This window comes from Notamacropus eugenii, chromosome 4 (genome assembly GCF_028372415.1).
Source record: "Notamacropus eugenii isolate mMacEug1 chromosome 4, mMacEug1.pri_v2, whole genome shotgun sequence".
NCBI classification, from domain to species: domain Eukaryota; kingdom Metazoa; phylum Chordata; class Mammalia; order Diprotodontia; family Macropodidae; genus Notamacropus; species Notamacropus eugenii.
The window spans coordinates 187,789,784-187,807,831 of record NC_092875.1 but is presented as its reverse complement, the minus strand read 5'-3'; the positions used below and the strand labels follow the sequence as shown (position 1 = coordinate 187,807,831).

Below are 18,048 nucleotides of genomic sequence, written 5' to 3'. Positions count from 1 at the left end.
TTCAAAACCACAATTCCCTTATCCTTACAATAGGAATGCTAAGTCTTTCAATCATCTATCTCCAAGAGAAAAGCACTTGTTTAACTTGTTGAGAAGAAAGCCCTTAGAAGCACTATAGAAATGTGAGCTAGTATTTGAAATTGAGGCAGAAATAGAATTACCAATCAGGTTTGCTTGGTTGTAAGGATGTTGATAAACTGAAAACTCAGGCCATTCAAAAAAGTGGGAGTGTAGATAGGAAAAAAGGCTAATGCTTGAGACATAGACTTGGTAATCATCTACATGAAACGTTGACAACACACATACATGCATGCACACATGCACGCACACACACAGGATGGCAAAAAATGGGCAACAGAGAAGGACAAAGCCAGAAGAACATGGTACTCTACAAACCCAGAGAAGGACCTTTCAACAAGAAGCAGTCAGTGTCAAATTCTACCAAGATTCAGAGGATGAGGACAGAGACTGGGCCATTATAGTTACTTCCTGGAAACACGACAGAATCTCAAGAGCTGAAGGAGACTATCATGTCTGCCAGCTTCTCAACCAATACAGAAATTCTTCATACAATGTCCCTAACAGGCCAACATGCACCTGCTGACTAAACACTTCACAAAGGTGAGCTCACCACTTTTGTGGGTCAAATTCTTCCAGTGTTATTGACAAAATCACTATTGAACTGATAGCAGCTTTAGTAGAGGACTAGGAATGGAATACAGCCTAGGGAGTCAATGGGGGGAGAAAGGTTACAAAGAAGAGGTGCTGAGTGCAGACTCTTTCCAGTTTGTTGATAAAAGGATGGAGAGAGCTAGGATAGAAATCAGAGGGGCTTGGGCATCAGGACAAAGAGATGATGATTTTTGAGGTGTTTCTTTCTTTTAAAAGACAGGAGAGAGTCAAGAACACAGGAAAAATGGAAAGCCCCATCAGAAAGAGAGAGGCTAAAGAAGCGACAGAAAGGGCAATGACTGATAAAGCAAGGCCACCAGAAAGAAGAAAGAAATTGAATAAACTTGGTGACTGGTCACAATGTTATTAGTAAAATAGGAAGGTAATGTTATCTAGAGTGGAAGAATAGAAATGGCTTGAAGAGAAGACGAAATGTCTAGCTCAGACCCCAGAAATATGCAAACTTGATTCAAGGAGAATGGAAGCAAAGGACTGGCGAGCAGAGGTGAAGGAGGGCCCAATTAGGACTCAAAGCCATGAAACCTGCGGCGAAAGCCAGCAGCACCAAGCTCAGCAGACAGAAGGAAAGCACGTTGGAGCTGGGGATGGCCACAGCCAGCCTCCTCACCATGGAAAGGTAGCACAGGTGCTGACAGATCTGACACCGCCTCTCTGAAGTCTCTAACTGCAGCCACTTTCGAGGCTTTTTCTTCCCATCCGTCACTGAGCTGTTGCTGTCATGGCTGCCATAGCGTGCAGACGAATGGAGGCCAGCTTCGAAAAGCTGCCTTCGTTGCCTTAGCTCTGTATCCCTGTCCGAAAACAAGAAAAAGTCATATGCTCATGAGTAAGTCCTCCTTTATTCAAGGGGCCCATCTTCTCCCCAGCTTTCAAAGTTAACATGATAAACCTGATTTGCTCTAATACAACATTTAACAAACACATGTACAGGTAAGTTAGGTTTTTTTTTCCTTCCTCCTTTTTAACTTCATATCAATGCTTGGATTTAACAAACTATTTGTAGATTTCATCAGCAAATGTTCAATCGACACCTGTCCAAATCCATTGTCTACCAATCAGCACCAACCAGTTGTGTCTCCCCCTTGAGAGAGAGAGAGCGATGCTACATAGCAGGGGAAAAGAGAAAAGGATTATACAGGAAGCCAAGCAACACAATCACATTCTCAAATAATTTATTTAACCTCAATTTTTGCAAAGTGAGGTCCTTATTCCACTGTGGAACAAAAAAGTTCAGCCAGATCACTAGGAGCTGGTGCAGGGTGTGTTACTGATAACCATGAGGTCTGTTCACTTTCCCTAGGACCTCTTCACTTTCTACCGCACATAATGCCAACCCTTTGATGCCATGCATCTCTTTCCTGCTTTGAAATGTCCATCATAAGGAAAATCACCAAGACCTGGTGGAGACAGGGGGTGCAAGGCCACCATTCCATTCATTCCCTCACAGAGGGGGTTAATGTCTCAGTGATATCAGGAAATTCTGACTCTTACCACCAAAGAAAAAGGAAGGAGAAAAAAGTTCCATCACAGTAAAAATCTATAATCATCTTCAGAAAAAAGCCACCAAAGCCAACCTTGATGTTTTAAGAACAGCCTGATGGTACCAGAGGTCAGGGATTTCACACATGAAGGAATCAGCACACTCAAGGTGGTGTTGGTGCCATACAGCTGGGCTGCCAGACGGCTGGCCCCACAGCAACTCACTAGCTTTGACTCTAGTGGCAAATCACTCATGACTCTCTAGCCCCTGAGCCACTCTAAGGCACTCTAGTGGTGTAAGGAGAAGAACCTAACATCTGGATTACCTGAGCTCATCCAAAAGGGCGGAGATGGTACTGAGGGTGGGACCATTTTCTTTTTTTGCTTCTGCTGTTGCAATCTGGTAGAGTAACTTCTCCATTGAGAATGGCTTGGCTATGTGGCGACGTTTCATTTCCTGAAAGAAACGATTGTGTTAATATGGGCCTGTACTGGTTTATGTGGTATGATTTTTGGAGTTGTTGGGTGGTGTTTTGGTTGGTGTTGCTTTTGAGGAAATGGGTGCTAGACAATGGTAGAAAAGATTTAGGGACAATGGGACTTTTTTTTAAAGTGAATTGGCAGAAATACAAACTAGAAGTGCAATTAGGATTAATGTAAAGAATTAAAAAGGGATAGATATAATTTTTCTAATGAACTTTCCAGTGGGAAAGAATATGACCTAGAATTAATAGATCTATGCTTTAGGTAAAATCACATCACTGCAGAAGCCTACTACTGTTCTAAAATTTTAAAATGTCAAAGATAAAACAGCTTTCCCATAGACTGTTCCTTGAGGATCAATTAATCTAATCAATCAATATTTATTAAGTACCTACTATGTGCCAGGTGCTAAGGATACAAAATAGGCAAGAAGACAGTCCCTGCCTTCAAGGAGATCACAATCAGTGGCGAAGAAAAAAGCTGACAAATATACACAAAGCAAGCTATGGACAGGATAAATGGGAAATTTTTAACAGAGGAAAGGCACTAGAATTGAGGAGCTAGGAAAGGCTTCCTATAAAAGATAGGATTTGAGTTGGGACTTAAAGAAAGCTGGGAAGGCCACTCTGCCGAGCACAGCAGAGCACATTTTAGCCAGAGAGAATGCCAATGCCAGGAGCAGGTCAAGAGAACATGTCAGAGAGCAAGGTGCAAGAAGTCTGGCGAGGTAAGAAGGGTCTGGCTTACAAACAGCTCTGGATGCCAAACAGAGCATTTTGTATTTGATCCTGAAAGTGACTGGAGGGGTTGTAGTATAATTGCTATACTGAGGTCTTTTCAAACTACATGCTGATTAAAGTTATACCAAACATTTAGCCTTAAACCCAGAAAAGCCAAAGAACTGTGCTTTCTTTTCTTTTTTTTTTTTGAAGGCACAAAACAATCTTCTTTTGGTAGAATGGCTATCTTGGAGTCTTCGGGAGTGTTTGGGGGGACATGGACACGCATATAATACACATATGAAGGGAAGAGAAGGAAGATGAGAGAATCGAATCTGGAGTCCATTCTAAGAGTTATTCTGTACCTTGGCCGTTTCAAAGCCCATACTTGTCCACTGGGTGGTAGCAAAGTGCACAGTTTCAGAAACGCTGTAGCCACAGCACACTTTGGACACAAAGGAGCCTGGAAAGCAGACGACGAACTGACCACTTTGCTGCACAGTACGGTGCACCTTGATCCCCTCTTTGCACAGCACCTCTGGGGAGATCTAGGGAGAAGCAAGGAGGAAAATGGTGAAGATTCCTTCAGGAAGGAGGGAAAGAAGGAAGGGAGGGAGAGAAGCAAAGTTATTCTCACCAGGCAGGTCTAACAAAGCAAACACTGGGGGACACTTCTTTAAAATGCTAACGATGACTTTCAACCTCTGACAGGGACAGGAGGTCTTTAAAAATGGTTACCTATCTTATCTCTCAGGGCAAGTGTGGAGGGTGGTCCTTGCTTCCCCTAGAGGAGAGAGAACTTGTCACTCTTCCCAAGGCCTCAATGGCTTACAGTTTAGAGAAAAGATTTTGGTTTCTTAATTTGAGAAAAAAATATTTTCTCAAAAAGCCAATAAAATTTTACTGCTAAAAACATGAAGATGGCAACAAATATCAATCAATCAACACTTACTAAGCAGCTGCTGCTTTGTGTGCCAGGCACTGGGCGCAGCACTAGGGATACAAACAGACCTGCCCCCACGGAGCTTCCAACTAAAGGGGAAGGCAACATGCAAACAAATGCATAGAGAGCAAACTATCTGGGGATAAAAAGGAAATAATTAACAAAGGGAAGGCACTTCCATTCTACATGTTAAAGTCTAAACTATTTGCACATTTATGTTTTTAATTCAGTTCATCAAACAACATATATACACATAGAAAGGGATGTCAAAATTTGACTTTCCTTACCCCCTGATTCCCAAAATCTCTCTCACATCCCATGCTGCCCCCTCCATAATTCTCCTGTCTGGGGATCCAAAGGTTTCCTCATATCTATGCCAGCCAAAGATCTCTGGGACCACTGACTCTCTGCCTGGGAGGTGTACTGTCTGTGATCTGGACCCACCAGTTCCCTTATAAAACGTCCCTGGTTTTTGCCTCTAGGTCTGTGACAAAACAAAGTGGTTATTCTATACCAGGCCATATATGAACCTGTTGGCCAAGTGGCTTTATAGGGCAGGAAGTGGTAGTTTTAGAGAACAAGGTGGAGTTCTCTTCTGTAGCCCCCACTTTAGGAAAATTTCCCCTCTGAAGTCAAGAAAAAAGGAAATGAGTTTTAGAAGCAAGACTTGCAAAAGAACTTATCAGGAAAAGCAGGAAAACCTCAACATCATCCCCTGCTTTCTGGAAATGGGTTCAAAGGAACAATCATCAGTCATCGATCTCTATATCCCCAAGCCTGGATTAGTCACTGAGGTACCACCCAGCACCTACAGCTCAAGACCTGGGTATGACAAAGAGGAGAATAGACAAGAAAGGCAGAGAAGAATAAAATACAGTTAATGAGGCTATAAGGCTCAACAGGTACTTCAACTGCCTAGGTTTACAAAGTAAGAGAAACGTGAAACCAACTTTTAACTCCTAAGGACTCAAAAGGACCCCCTTGACATGAATTGTCTTTCTTTCTCGTACAACTGTTTGCTATTTAAAACAAAACAAAAACTGTGAATTTAATAAAGACTTAACATCTCTCCCAGTACTGAAAAAAAGGAACATGTTGTGGGGCTAGCACCTACCATCACATTACTTTCAAGCATTTCCAGCCCTGGTGTGCCATTAGCTTGCAGCAGGGTGTGTACCACGTCCTCGAGCTTGTTTTCTTCCTCCGCAGGAATGCAATACCTGAGAGAGAGACAGAGAGACAGAGAGACAGACAGAGAAGAGGAAAGATTTTATGACGGCATTTAATTGGCATTCCCAAACTTTTGTCTCAAGACCCGGGCCCATTTATCCTGTGCTGAATGTATAGACAAGAAATCAAAAACAAGTTCTTCTGGAAAGTTGCCTCCAAACACAAGGAGCAGGGGCACTGTTTGGACACAACCCTACAGTCAGACGTATGAGCTGAGCTCCACATGATCCAGAATAAAGCATTTGGTAATTCATTCTTGTAGCTCCCAGGCCCCTTTCACACAGCAATGCCATAAATTCCCGGAGGACTATCTCAGTGGCTTCCACCAAGCACTCAGCCAAGCCACAGCCCCACAAGTGATTCAAATTGCTCATCTTTTATGTATATCTGACCTACACTGCAAGCCAAAAAGCTTTCAAACTCGAAACAGATGTTTAAAAACGCCTATAAATCAGAAACAGACACATCTGTAGGTTCAAGCAGCCTCTGGTAAAATCTCTGATTCTACCTCCTTCAGTTCTTGGCTACTACCCAGGCTCAGAATTCTATGCTTTTTGCCTGCAAGAGATGAGATCACACACATTTAAGAAAGGGCAAGTGGTCCAGGAGTGGGGCTATCAGATATGGAAACCTCAAGGTGCCTTGCCACTCCATCCACGATTATCTCCTAGGGCCAACTAGATCTCAGAGGAAGTTCTAAAAGACCACAAATAGGAGTTCTGCAAAGAACAGGATCACATCCACGTTATACACTTAAGGGTTGCTCTCCTTTGAATATCTCTGATAGGGTTTTGTCAAAGAGAAGGAAAAGCAAAAGTAATTCATATTAATACAGTGCTTTTGGACTTTATATTAAAAAAAAAAAAAAGCGCTTTCCAGGCAACAACCAACCATAAGACTGGCCCTTCATTCCAGTATTCTTACTCCTCCTTCTATAATGGAGAAAGGGAGTTCAAGATTTATCTGTGGTCTCACAGCTTGAAAAGAGTCATTGCTGAGAGACAAGGGCCCTGGTCTCTGAGCTCAGCAGTCTTGCTACACAATTACACTGTATTTCAATTTGGAATCGTTCCTATCTTGCTCTAACTTCTAAAAATCATTTTCTTCCCCTAAAACTCTTCCAGTTGGATAATAAAGGAATGAGTATTAGAGTATCAGAGACAATGAGATATTGTTCTAAGAAAAAGTAAAGAGAGCCTAGCAAACAAAAACATATGACAAGACTCAGTAAAGAAACATACCTTTCTGGCTAAAGGAAGAAGGAACAAGACTCTCAATTATCCAAGTATGGGAGGGGAAAAAGAAAACCACTACTAGGAAGAAAAAACTTCCTACTAAACACAGGACCTCTATTTGGCTTGAAAAATAAAAAGTATACGTAAAGCACTTTGCACATAAGCAAAATCCATACTGGAAGTGTCAAACTCAAAAGAGAAACAGATCCCGGAGGGCCCATATTGATTTAGAAAACCACAAATTAACATTATCTATGTTGTATTTAAAAAAAAAAAACATTTCTCAATTATATTTGGCCTGTTCGACACCTCTGGTCTACTTTTATGTCCACACAGGCAAGAGGCCAATAATCTATTTAAGGAAAAAGGAAGGAGACATTATATGTAACTATAAACAATATGGTTGTACCAAACTGGTGGACACAATAAAGAATATAGGAGTTTAGAGGAAGAAATGAGTGTTATGGCTACAGTGGCTGGGATAGGCTAAATGGAATTTCAGATATAAACAGCATATCCAAAAGTGTGTAGATAACACTATGATAATAACAGCATTTTATAGCACTTTCAGGTTTGCAAAGCACTTTACAAATATCTCATTTGATCCTCACAAAAATCTTGGATGCTAGGTGCTATTATTATCCCCATTTTAGAGATAAGGAAAGTGAGGCAGACAAAAGTTAAATGATTTACCCAAAGCCACAAAGCTAATGAGTATCGGAGGCTTAATTTGAACTCAGGTCTTCCTGATTCCACAAATTCTGCACCTTATCCACCTTGTCACCTCAATGGAATGCACATGGTTTATTATGGTCATAACTAATGACACTGCGGTTTTCTACATGGGAGAAATGGCTGGGGAGTCAGACTATAGAGGGCCTTGCATGCCAATCTATGCTTCAATTATGAAGCTGTGAAACTTCATGAAATAATGTTACTGACCAAAATACAAGAACAAAAACACACCATTCTGAATTACTAACTCAGGGAGAAGTCACCAGAATAAGCCCTGTGCTGACAATTCACTCTATGTACACAGATGCCCTTTTCATTCAGTCAGTCTCTAAATTTTTGTAAATCACTAGTATAACTTTTTACTTTGCAAATTTTGAACACAACAAAAATAACCCAAAACAAAAACCTCAAAATTTCCCAGTGCTTTGTTTTGAAAAAAGGGAAACTCCCCTCATGGCAGAGGGCAGAGGTGAAAGGGTGAACTTGAATAAGGAATGTTAATAAGCCTCAAATAAAACATCACCACACCCACAGGGTATCAGCAGGAACATGCTGATGAGCCTTGGGATACAAAGATCTGTTTGCATTGGCTCCTGATGGGGAAAGGAGCAAGGCACCAACACACGAAAGTAACCTGCTGTCTACTTTGACAATGGTTGTGCTTTCGGATAACAGACTAAGCCAACACAAATGGAATTGCTGCTGGGCCTGCGAAGTAAAAGGAACCCAGCCTTTGGCAGAAAGTCAATTTCTTTCCTCCACAGGTCCCTTTTAGGACACTCCACCAGCTTCTCTACTTGGAGATTCAAGAAAGAAAACATGTAATGCTTACAACTAAGTTTTCAATTCTCTCTTTTCCTTCAAACCACTGGACAGGCCTTTCTGACAGAGTCCAAGTTTTAAAAGGGCCATATGGCAACGTGCTTGTGATGACATCATTATTCATAAGGGTCATATTCAGTTTTAGTTGCTGAGTGAAAGGAGTATCCAGTCACCATGCTTAAACTTTTTTTTAAATGTTATTTTTAACTTCAACATTTTCTGTTACTGATTTGTGATTTAACCACCATGTTTCTAACCAAAATCATATGTTTCAAGCAAAACCACACACCATAAAATACTCTAATCACATCTTTTTTCTCCCCCTTTCTCAGTTATAGAAGGCCAAAGGGTTATTCTATTCTATCCTCTAAAATGTCCCTACTCCCATGCCATCTGAGTGTATACTGATGCAACCCCAGGGGGAAAAGACACTGAGTAGAACAATGGTCCTCCAATATCCAGGGGTATCACCAAAAAAAAAAAAAAATAGGACCACACTTAGAGCCTCCTAAATGAAGGAGCAGCCCCTTACATTGAAACAGTACTTACCCAGCTAGTCAGAAGCTGGCCACTCCTGTCATTCTCTATCCTACCATTCCCAATCTGGTCCTTTAAATTGGATGCAATGGAAAAATCTGGAGGCTATTTAATCTGGCACTCACTATCAAAGAACAATCCTGCAGGACGTTCAATACCATCTCCCTTCATGCCTGATAAAAACCTAAGAGAATTATTGAAACAATAACGACAAAACCATGGGCATTCCACGTGAGCTCTCTCAAATTATCATTCACATATATGGAAGGTATTGCTTACTATAACCTGCCACCTAAAAAGTGAAATTTAAAGTTATTTCCCAGAGCCACTAGCTCATTCGAAGATTACTTTTAGGTTTGTTTGTTTGTTTTTAAAGACTGTTCAATCAACCCATTAAGCTGATAACATAGTTACTGCGGAATAATGTGTAGACTGGTCAACTGTAAGAACACAAGACGGCACACGGCATGTGCATGTATTAAAAACATCTATCTGCAATGATTTCCCATCTGCCACTGATGAACAAACACACAAGCAAAAGCCAAACCTCCTCATCAGTATTCATCGTGGCAGATCCTGAATGAAGACAGCAGCCAGCGATAAAGACACAGAATGTGCAGCCGCACACATACATCTAGGGAAGCCAGTGGGACAATGCTGGAAACACACTCCTCTCTTCTTGGTAAGAAGCAGAGATTCTCCAGGACGAAAAATGTAACTCTGCACAATCATTTTATCAGGTTTACAAAGAACTGGGGTCTTAAAAGCCAGGTTGACAAACAGCTACTAATCTACTTCTACAAATAGAAACCATCTAGTTGGTAAGAAGACTAATGGTATAGCCTGGAGAGTGTATTTTCATATGTTATGCTATGGCAACATTAAAGACATACAAAACTTTGCTACTCCTGAAATAAAGTTCATCTGGGGGTCCGCAGACCTTAAGACCCTAAAAGCAGATTTTTAAAGACCAAGCAGCACAAAGAAAAGAGAGGGAAACAATCAGAAGTTCTCGATGCAGGCTTGCCCCTCTACATTAACCAAATATACAGAGAATTCATCCCTGTAGTTCGAAAGAAGAGTTATAATAGGATACAAAAGTCTATCCCAACCAGGATACAGCTAGCCCCTAAAACTCCAGTTCAGCTACCCGATGAGGTATCAGGAGTGGGTCCAGGAGACAAGATGAAGAATCAACCTAATGTAAAGAAGAGACTAACTCACTAGGAACCCTCCAACAGAGATGAACCTGCATGTCAGATACTTCCTAGGGGAAGATGTGCTGTGCTGCCCAGAGCCCACGGACAGCTACAGAGAAAAAGGGAAACAGGGCTCAGGTATACTCACCAAATACAATCAGCACCAGTGTGTAAGTAGTCAATGTATGGAAGGTGATTTTGGTCTCGAGACCAGCATGAGGTAGAAAAGACCATGCCAATATTTAGCCAGGGAATTGTCACTCCTAAAACATAAGAGTGGGAAATAAATTTTTATATGAATTGTTATAAAATTTTGCAGTTGGGGAAAATACTGGGACAGAACATTGTACACCCTATTAGACAAGGTTTCTTGTTGTAACAGGACTTTCCCTGCTTTGCTTTGCCATAAGAGAGGGTGGGAAATGATAAAGACAAAAGACATTCCAAAAACATCATTTAGAAGAAAATGTCATATTGACAACAAACAACTTACATGATTCTTCTGAAAAAAAAAACAACACTTCATTTTTATGAAGTGGAGAAACACAGTTTCACTCAGATACTGTTATAAAGACAAAAAGCAAGGATCTGACCAGTAGCACATGTTGGTACAATAGGTTCCCCAATCCTGGAAGGAGATACCTGCAGGATAATAACTTCTTATTATTTTCTCAATTAGCTAATACACATATATATATATATATATATATATATATATATATATATATATATATATATATATATATATATATATATATATATATATATATATATATATGAGGGCAGATGCAGAAAAGTCAAGGGGAATCAAAGTTCTTTTCTGAAGCCTTGAGGGGAAAAAATTAGGGGGAAAAAAATCACCTTTGTTGTAAGATACCACTTTCAAAAGTGAAGCAATCAGAGAGGGCTTCTTCCTGAAAGTAATAGGAGTAGAGATGGTCCATTTGGACCATACTCTGCCTCTGCACAAGGATGGCAGCACAGCTCTTTCACTCTGGAGCTAAAACTTTCTTGAATCCTTCCCCATCCAAGGAGCATCTAAAGAGAATGAACTGCACCCTCATATATCTTGGCTTCATCTTAAAATACCCATTTCAATCTTTAAGGTAAAATAGCTCAACCTTTTTTTATAATCAGCCCTTGGGCACTCTGGTAAGGCCTATGGACTCTTTCTCAGAGTATTTCTAAATACAAAAAATAAAATGCATAGCATTACAAAGGAAATCAATTACAATGAGATACAATGATCAAGGAGAAATAAGATTTTTTTATTTCAAGTTCATACATACACCCCCCCCCCCCCACTTCCCACTCACCCCAATTTCTGGCTTAAAAAAAAATCCCTGATTTAAATTATTTCCCAACCTCCCTATCTCCAGAGTTTTAGAATTTCAAGATTTGATAAATAATTTCAGGTACAACTTCCTATCCATACCTCCTGTTTCATTAGTTTATAAATTTTCATCAAATCTCTCTTCCTACCGTGGTCAGTAGAATCTGCAGCAGTACTTTTATGGTCAGCTCTCTAAATGTTATCCCTCTATCCCTGTAATAACTGACTTAGACTGACCTTTGGACAGAATTCTCTCAGCTGTGGGAACACTTCACCGAGAAAGCACAGATGTCCTTCCTGTCAAGCTACAGTGGAAACAACCCCAAAGAAAGCAAGAAAGGAATCTAGCTTACCAGGAACAGCACCAAGGTGACGCAGGATGGATCCTGTGTTATTAGGGAGGACTGTAAGATTCCATCCGTGCCTATCCAAGGAAATCATAAAGATTCAGTCAAATGTGCATAACAGGGCCTTTACAGAAACCTAAAAAGATCAAGGCTGCCCAGCCTTGTGCTGTGTTCCAGGCAACATAACAACATGCTTAGGTTCTGGATTTGGAGTCAAGAAAACTATACTTCTTAGTTTTTTATCTACCAATACTTCAGCTCATTAGGACTTATATGCTGCACACCCTAGAGAGGTTATCTGTGATGGCAGAAGGAATTCCCACACTGGGAGGTCCCCACTCTGTAGAAGTCACCAGCCCTTCCCAAATCTGTGTATGTGCAAGGTGCTGCGGACACAAAGACAAGGAAAAAGCATCTCCCACCCTAAAGGTGCTTACTCTACTAGAGCATGAGAGAAGGATTTCACTTTGGACAAGCTTTAGGATGGTGAAGAGTCTTAGAATTTCATCAGAACAAGACAGGAAGAAAACTAACTGCACCTTGAGAATGGTTCTGATTTTCCCACTGGGAATCCACTTCCATGCGTGTTGGTATCCACTTTCCCACAATGCACTGCTACATGGCATTCTTTCTGTTCCACTAACTTCCAGTACTCTTGCTGCAGGCAAAAACAGAAACAGAGGAAAGAGTGAGGGGCAAACAGTCCACTTCATCTGTAAAGTAACATTAAGGAAAGCAAAGATGGCCCACGACTCATTTCCTTATAAAAGAACAGAAAATGAGAGCTTTACTAGTAGCTGAGTATTTGTATTTTACAGTTTAGTGGATTATTCGTTGTGCATTTTTGACATATACAAAATCAACATTTTACTTCCATTTACTTCCCTTGTATATTTGATTAATGGAGAACATTTTAAGAGTTTACCTTTAAGAACTCCACAATTATGGACTAGCAAGCATGACCCAATCTTATCTCATACAACTTTCCCCTTCACATAAACGGACCAATCATAACTCCACAAAGATGCCCTAACTTTCCTGATTCTAATAGCAATCACACCATCCCTTATCCCTGATACGTCTCCTCACCCAAATCTGCGACCTCATTTCTGTATTTCAAATTCTGTCCTCTACTTTATGGCTTGGCTAACACCAGCCCAATGCCCTGGATGAAGGTAATCCTTTCTTCCCTTAGGAACTCTCCTACAGTACTTGGTATTTCTCTTATACCTGTATATTCTATCTTTGTATTACAGCTATCTGTCTATGTACAACTATTTCCACTCTGAGTTCTACTCTGATGCCTCCTCTGCAGCATGGAAAAGATCCCAAGTTCTCAAAGTGATGTAGCAGACTGTACCAAATTGGAAGACCATCAAGTATAGGGCAGGCAACACACTGTGGCATCTGTCATCTGAAGAAAAGCCTAGTTTAATACAAAGAGGCTCATGCACCATAAGGTTACCCACCAGGCAATTAACCTGTGGCAGGGGAGCCCACATGAATTCATAAAGATTATAGAGCAATAGTTCTCAAAAGGGTTGCCCCAAGTTTCATTAAATGTGCCATGAAATTCTGGATGTTAAGTGATCACAGACAGAAGAAATAAATAAATAACTTTATGCACTGTATACACATACACACACACACACACAATTTTGTTTAATGTAATTTTTTAATCTTTGTGAATTCTTAGAGATAAGCAATAATGTGAGATTTAGCCCACTCTTTTGCATGTAATAGCTGCTTGATAAATGTTGGCTAAATGTGGTGGGAGAGCACATCAGCTATTCTTATAATTAGAATAAGAATTACTTTAGGAAACCAGTGATAGCAAAAAACTTTGGTTTGTCTGATAGAAAGACCTAAAAGGTATCTAATGGACCTGAAACTATTTTTTCTAAAAATCCCAGGCAACTCAAGATCTTACTAATTTATCATGGTACCTAGTATACTTTGGGTAATCTTACCAAGAGATGCTAAAGCAGAAGTACAATTCATCTGTCCTCTTAGGAGTTCACATCTGACTATTATGATGACCCAGAATTCATCTGGAAATTTTGCCTGCTCCAATTTAGGTTCATACTCTACTTCCTTCAAGTATGATAAAGGATGAATCACTGGCACTGTTAGTCATGTTGTGCCAACAGCCCAGGAGGCTTCCTGCGCTAGTGGTCAGATCCAATGAGATCCTTCAGTAGACTTGAGATAATTATAATTCATATGCTGATCTATGTGAGAAACCAATGGGTGATAGTGACATGACACCATTTTTCCCTTCTGTGCTTCTTTGAAAGTTCAACAAGTAATTTTGGTTCTTAAATTCAAAGCAAAAATGTCAAACCTTACTTATTTTGGTACAAAATCTAAAAATATACGTATATAATAGAGACATCAGTTGATGGTCAATCACAGAGCCTTAGATAATCAGCTGTGAAGAAGATACCCCCACCATGTACTCCATATATTAATGAGTGTAAAGCAGTATCCTAATGAAGGAGAGATGCCAGGCAAACCTCTTGGGGCACACGTTCAGTTTTTCCCACATTATAGACTTTTTTTGTATGTTTGAAATTATCATGGCAGAGGCCCGACATCACCTTCCATAATAAGCTGGGTAAGACAATATAGGATGAAAATACCAGACACATCTACAAGATATTAATACCTTTTACGGAAGTGAGTATAATATAAACTTGGCATTACAACGTAAAATTGAGCTTCAAGTCACTTTAGCAAGTATCAAGTGGATGACTATCTTACTAAAGAGAGGACAAAATATAGACAGCAGCATTTTCAACGGTAGCAAAAGAACAAAGTAAACGTCCATTAATTGGGGAAGGGGTAGAAAGTTATGGTACATGAATCCAATGGAGTATTACCACGCCCTAAGAAATGATGGTGTGGATGAATGCAGAGAAGCCTAAAAAGACTCGTGTGAACTAATGGAGAGTAAAGTAAAAGAAACCAAGAAAACATGATTACAACAATTACAGTAATAGAAATGGAGAACAACAATTAAAAGTGAATGTTGTGGGATGAAAATGACAAATAGCCTTCAAAGAAAAAGATGATACCTCCTCCCTAAATCTTGGTAGAGGGGAGCTAAAAAAGAAAGGGAGGGGGGCTAAGGGGGCAGGGGAGAGACTAAGTAAAAAGCCAACAATACAACAGATAAGATTGGCACCAAAGTCAAAGTGGAAAGTAACGTGTTCTTTGGATTGCTGCTTCATGAAATGTTATTTTGTTGAATGGAGATTCGTGGGGGTATATATTAAACAATATCTTTTATTTGGCAAAATAGACATCAGTACTTTTTTTTCTTAAAGATCCAAATTCACTGTATGTGACATACAAAATAAAGTAGAAACCTGGCCTTGATTCAAACTGAATCGGTTCAAATTTGGTTTCCTCAATTAAATATTCCCACATTGTAGGGAAAGAATCAATAGATTATACTGCTGGCCCTCTACATTCGCAAGTCTTGCTACCCACATGCCTGGGTAGTATGGGGGTGGGATAGGATCATTGTGAAATCATTTAATGCTGTAGTTGAGGGAGAAGACATTGCATTACTATCAACAACACTGCTTTGTTCTGAACAGACTTCACTGAATTAACATGGAGGCAGGAGATGAAGACTTCAGTCAATGTTAAAAGTGGTAGGTACTGATATATGAATGTGGAACATCACATATAACTGTCAACACTTGATAATTTTTGTTGAATTTTTTTGTCTTATTCCTTCATTTTATTCTCTTTTGTAAATGGCACTTGGGGAAGAGGTACTGGGGAAAATAAAGGGGAATGTGTAAGTGACATAAAAAGAAAAATTATCAATAAAAATTAAGAGTAGTAGACATCTCTAGACATTTAGAGCCAAGAAAAAAAAAATCCAGACTCCCTGGGAAAACCAAGAGACACACACAAGTTGAAAGGAGCCCGGCAAAAAACTGTTTTAACATTTCTTACATCCTCCACTTTGCAAGTAAAGTGGAGAGGACAGAGAGAAAAAACAAGGAGAATCACCCATCAGCCACCATTCTTAATTCTGAAACATCAGTATTGTGGGTTGTAATGCAATTCCTCCCCCGTCAACACCATTAAATGATTTCACTGTTATCCTATTCTACCTCCAACCCCTCAGACACAATGACTTGCCACTCAAAAATGCAGTGCTAACAAATCCCAATTATTTCCTCCACCCCTACCCCAACATCAGTACCACAAATGCCACCTGAGATCTGAAAGCTGAGCTGTGACGGCACTAACTCTCCTGCTCTCACTGGCCATGTGTGTTCCAGAATCAGGACTCAACTGACAATTTGGTTGATGGGGCGTGAGGCAGTATAAGCTCCAGCTCACTAACCAGAGCCTTATGGTACCCTCAGTGCTAAGAGTGGGGAACACAGATTTGTGCCCCAAGATACATGTGGCCCAAAGTGCGTGGTGTTCAAAAGGCATTCTCATAACCTCAACTGCACGGGAGACCACCATGAAAAGAAAGCTGGTAGTGTGTGGTGTCTTGTCTTAAGGAAACTCACTAGGCTCAAAATATTCAGGCAACATTTAAAAGATTTCATTTGGCTATTTGTTTTTTAAAGTGAAAAATAAGCTGATGTCATCAGTTACATCATCCCTGTGACACAGACTTGAAACAGGAAAAGCTGTCCAACATCTTCTCAAGTCAACATGGCTGCTTTTTTTTTTAATCTCTGAAAAGCTCATTTATGGGAATAATTTTAAAGTTTTCATGCAAAAATCCTGAATTTAAATCAAGTGCCAAAGCCAAAACCATACCGTATTTAATTCCTACTAGATATGAAAAGCCTAGAGTTGAGGATCATAGGGGATCTAGACATTACCTTAGAGATGCTATCCTTTTGGGGAACATCCACCTAACAGGAGACAAGCTCCTAAAAGTCAAGTGGTCACAATATGGGTAGCGCATAACAGGTCCATGATTGGAAGCCAGTCCCCCATATAGCCTCCTCCTAGAGATGAAGGAGGGAGCTGCCATCTCCCCAGGCATGATACACAATAAAGGTACTAAAAGATGCTTCTTAGACTTTTTGGGGGCAAAAGCAGAGACTGGGAACAAAATGAACTCTAGCTCCTTGCCCTGTGCTTTCTGTTAACTGTCTGAAATAGTTTGGGGTAGAGGCAGTGTTCTGATTCTAATGTAATTTCCCTTAGACGACTAATAAAGTCGTGTACCAGTGTACTTCCCGAATGATCAAAGGCATTACAAAGTGCCTATTGGCCATGCTAGGCACTCAGTGAAGTAAGGTAAACAGACATGGTCTCTATCCTGGAAGTGCTTAACACACAGACGCCCCTAACTGATATAAACAAAGACTGCTTCCTGTCTTTCTAAACTCACAGTAACTCAAAAGAATCGATTTGGGTGATGCACAAAAATGGAAATCTTCCAGGCTCGTAAAGTAACTACGTACATGTACATACACATACACGTACGTACACACACACACACACACACACACACACACGTTTCAAAGGATTCCAAGCAATTTCTTGCATGATGCACTCTGAGAATGGAGTGCGAGAGAAAACTAAACATGGGACAAAAGGCCTCCAGCCAGATGTGAGGGAAGCAATTCTGTTTCTTCCATCAGCCTATGGTTTCTACTTTTCCACTCCTGACAGTCCAGCATTTAACCCCAAAGTGCCCAAACTACGGATTAAAACCACAAGCCAGAACAGTATTCTGAATTTCAATGTACCATGTTTGGCTCCCAATTTGTAACTCATTTGAGGCTGGTGAAACACAAGAATGTGTTTGTCTCCAGACCTACTTAGACAAACCCTGCTCACCAAGGCGGACCTGAGAAAGCATTCCTCTCAAGATTATCCAGACGATGAAGCCAAGTCAGTCTAGAAAGATGTGGTTTTTTCCATCATCCCTCAAGAGTAGCAGGGACCCACAAGCCTCTATTCACAAGCTTCCCATTCACCTCACCTCTATTTCAGCTGCAGCAGGTTCTTTCCCGAAACACATGTTCATGATGTTTCTTGCCGTTCGATAAAAAGTTGTTAAAGAAACCGACCTTCCCTGGGCAAGGGAGAAAAAAGAAACAAAAGGCTTAAAGATATGAAGCTTAAGAAAAAGCAAACAAACGCTTCCCAAAGACAGAAAACAATCACCAGGTGTGGCTTGTGAGCCTGACCTTTTGTCTCTAGATCATCTCAGACCTCTCTAACTTTTTTTATGCCCCAACTGGAAAAGTGAGCGAAGTGGTAAGGTATTCTAAAATAGCCAAAGAAAAGTCTCT

The 18,048-nt window shown here is 40.4% G+C and overlaps 1 protein-coding gene across 2 annotated transcripts in view; it reads right to left on the bottom strand.

Annotated features, from left to right (window-relative positions):
- The window catches only part of JARID2 (jumonji and AT-rich interaction domain containing 2), a 334,461-nt gene that overhangs the window by 15,986 nt on the left and 300,427 nt on the right, over positions 1-18,048 (bottom strand). For both annotated transcript variants that reach the window (XM_072603889.1, XM_072603890.1), the window contains 8 exons: positions 17,736-17,828; positions 12,295-12,413; positions 11,762-11,832; positions 10,224-10,338; positions 5,432-5,537; positions 3,740-3,922; positions 2,499-2,629; positions 1,301-1,484 (listed from right to left, as the gene is read on the bottom strand). In XM_072603889.1, coding sequence (XP_072459990.1) covers positions 1,301-1,484; positions 2,499-2,629; positions 3,740-3,922; positions 5,432-5,537; positions 10,224-10,338; positions 11,762-11,832; positions 12,295-12,413; positions 17,736-17,828 — 1,002 coding nt within the window. The remainder of the gene's footprint in view (positions 1-1,300; positions 1,485-2,498; positions 2,630-3,739; positions 3,923-5,431; positions 5,538-10,223; positions 10,339-11,761; positions 11,833-12,294; positions 12,414-17,735; positions 17,829-18,048) is intronic.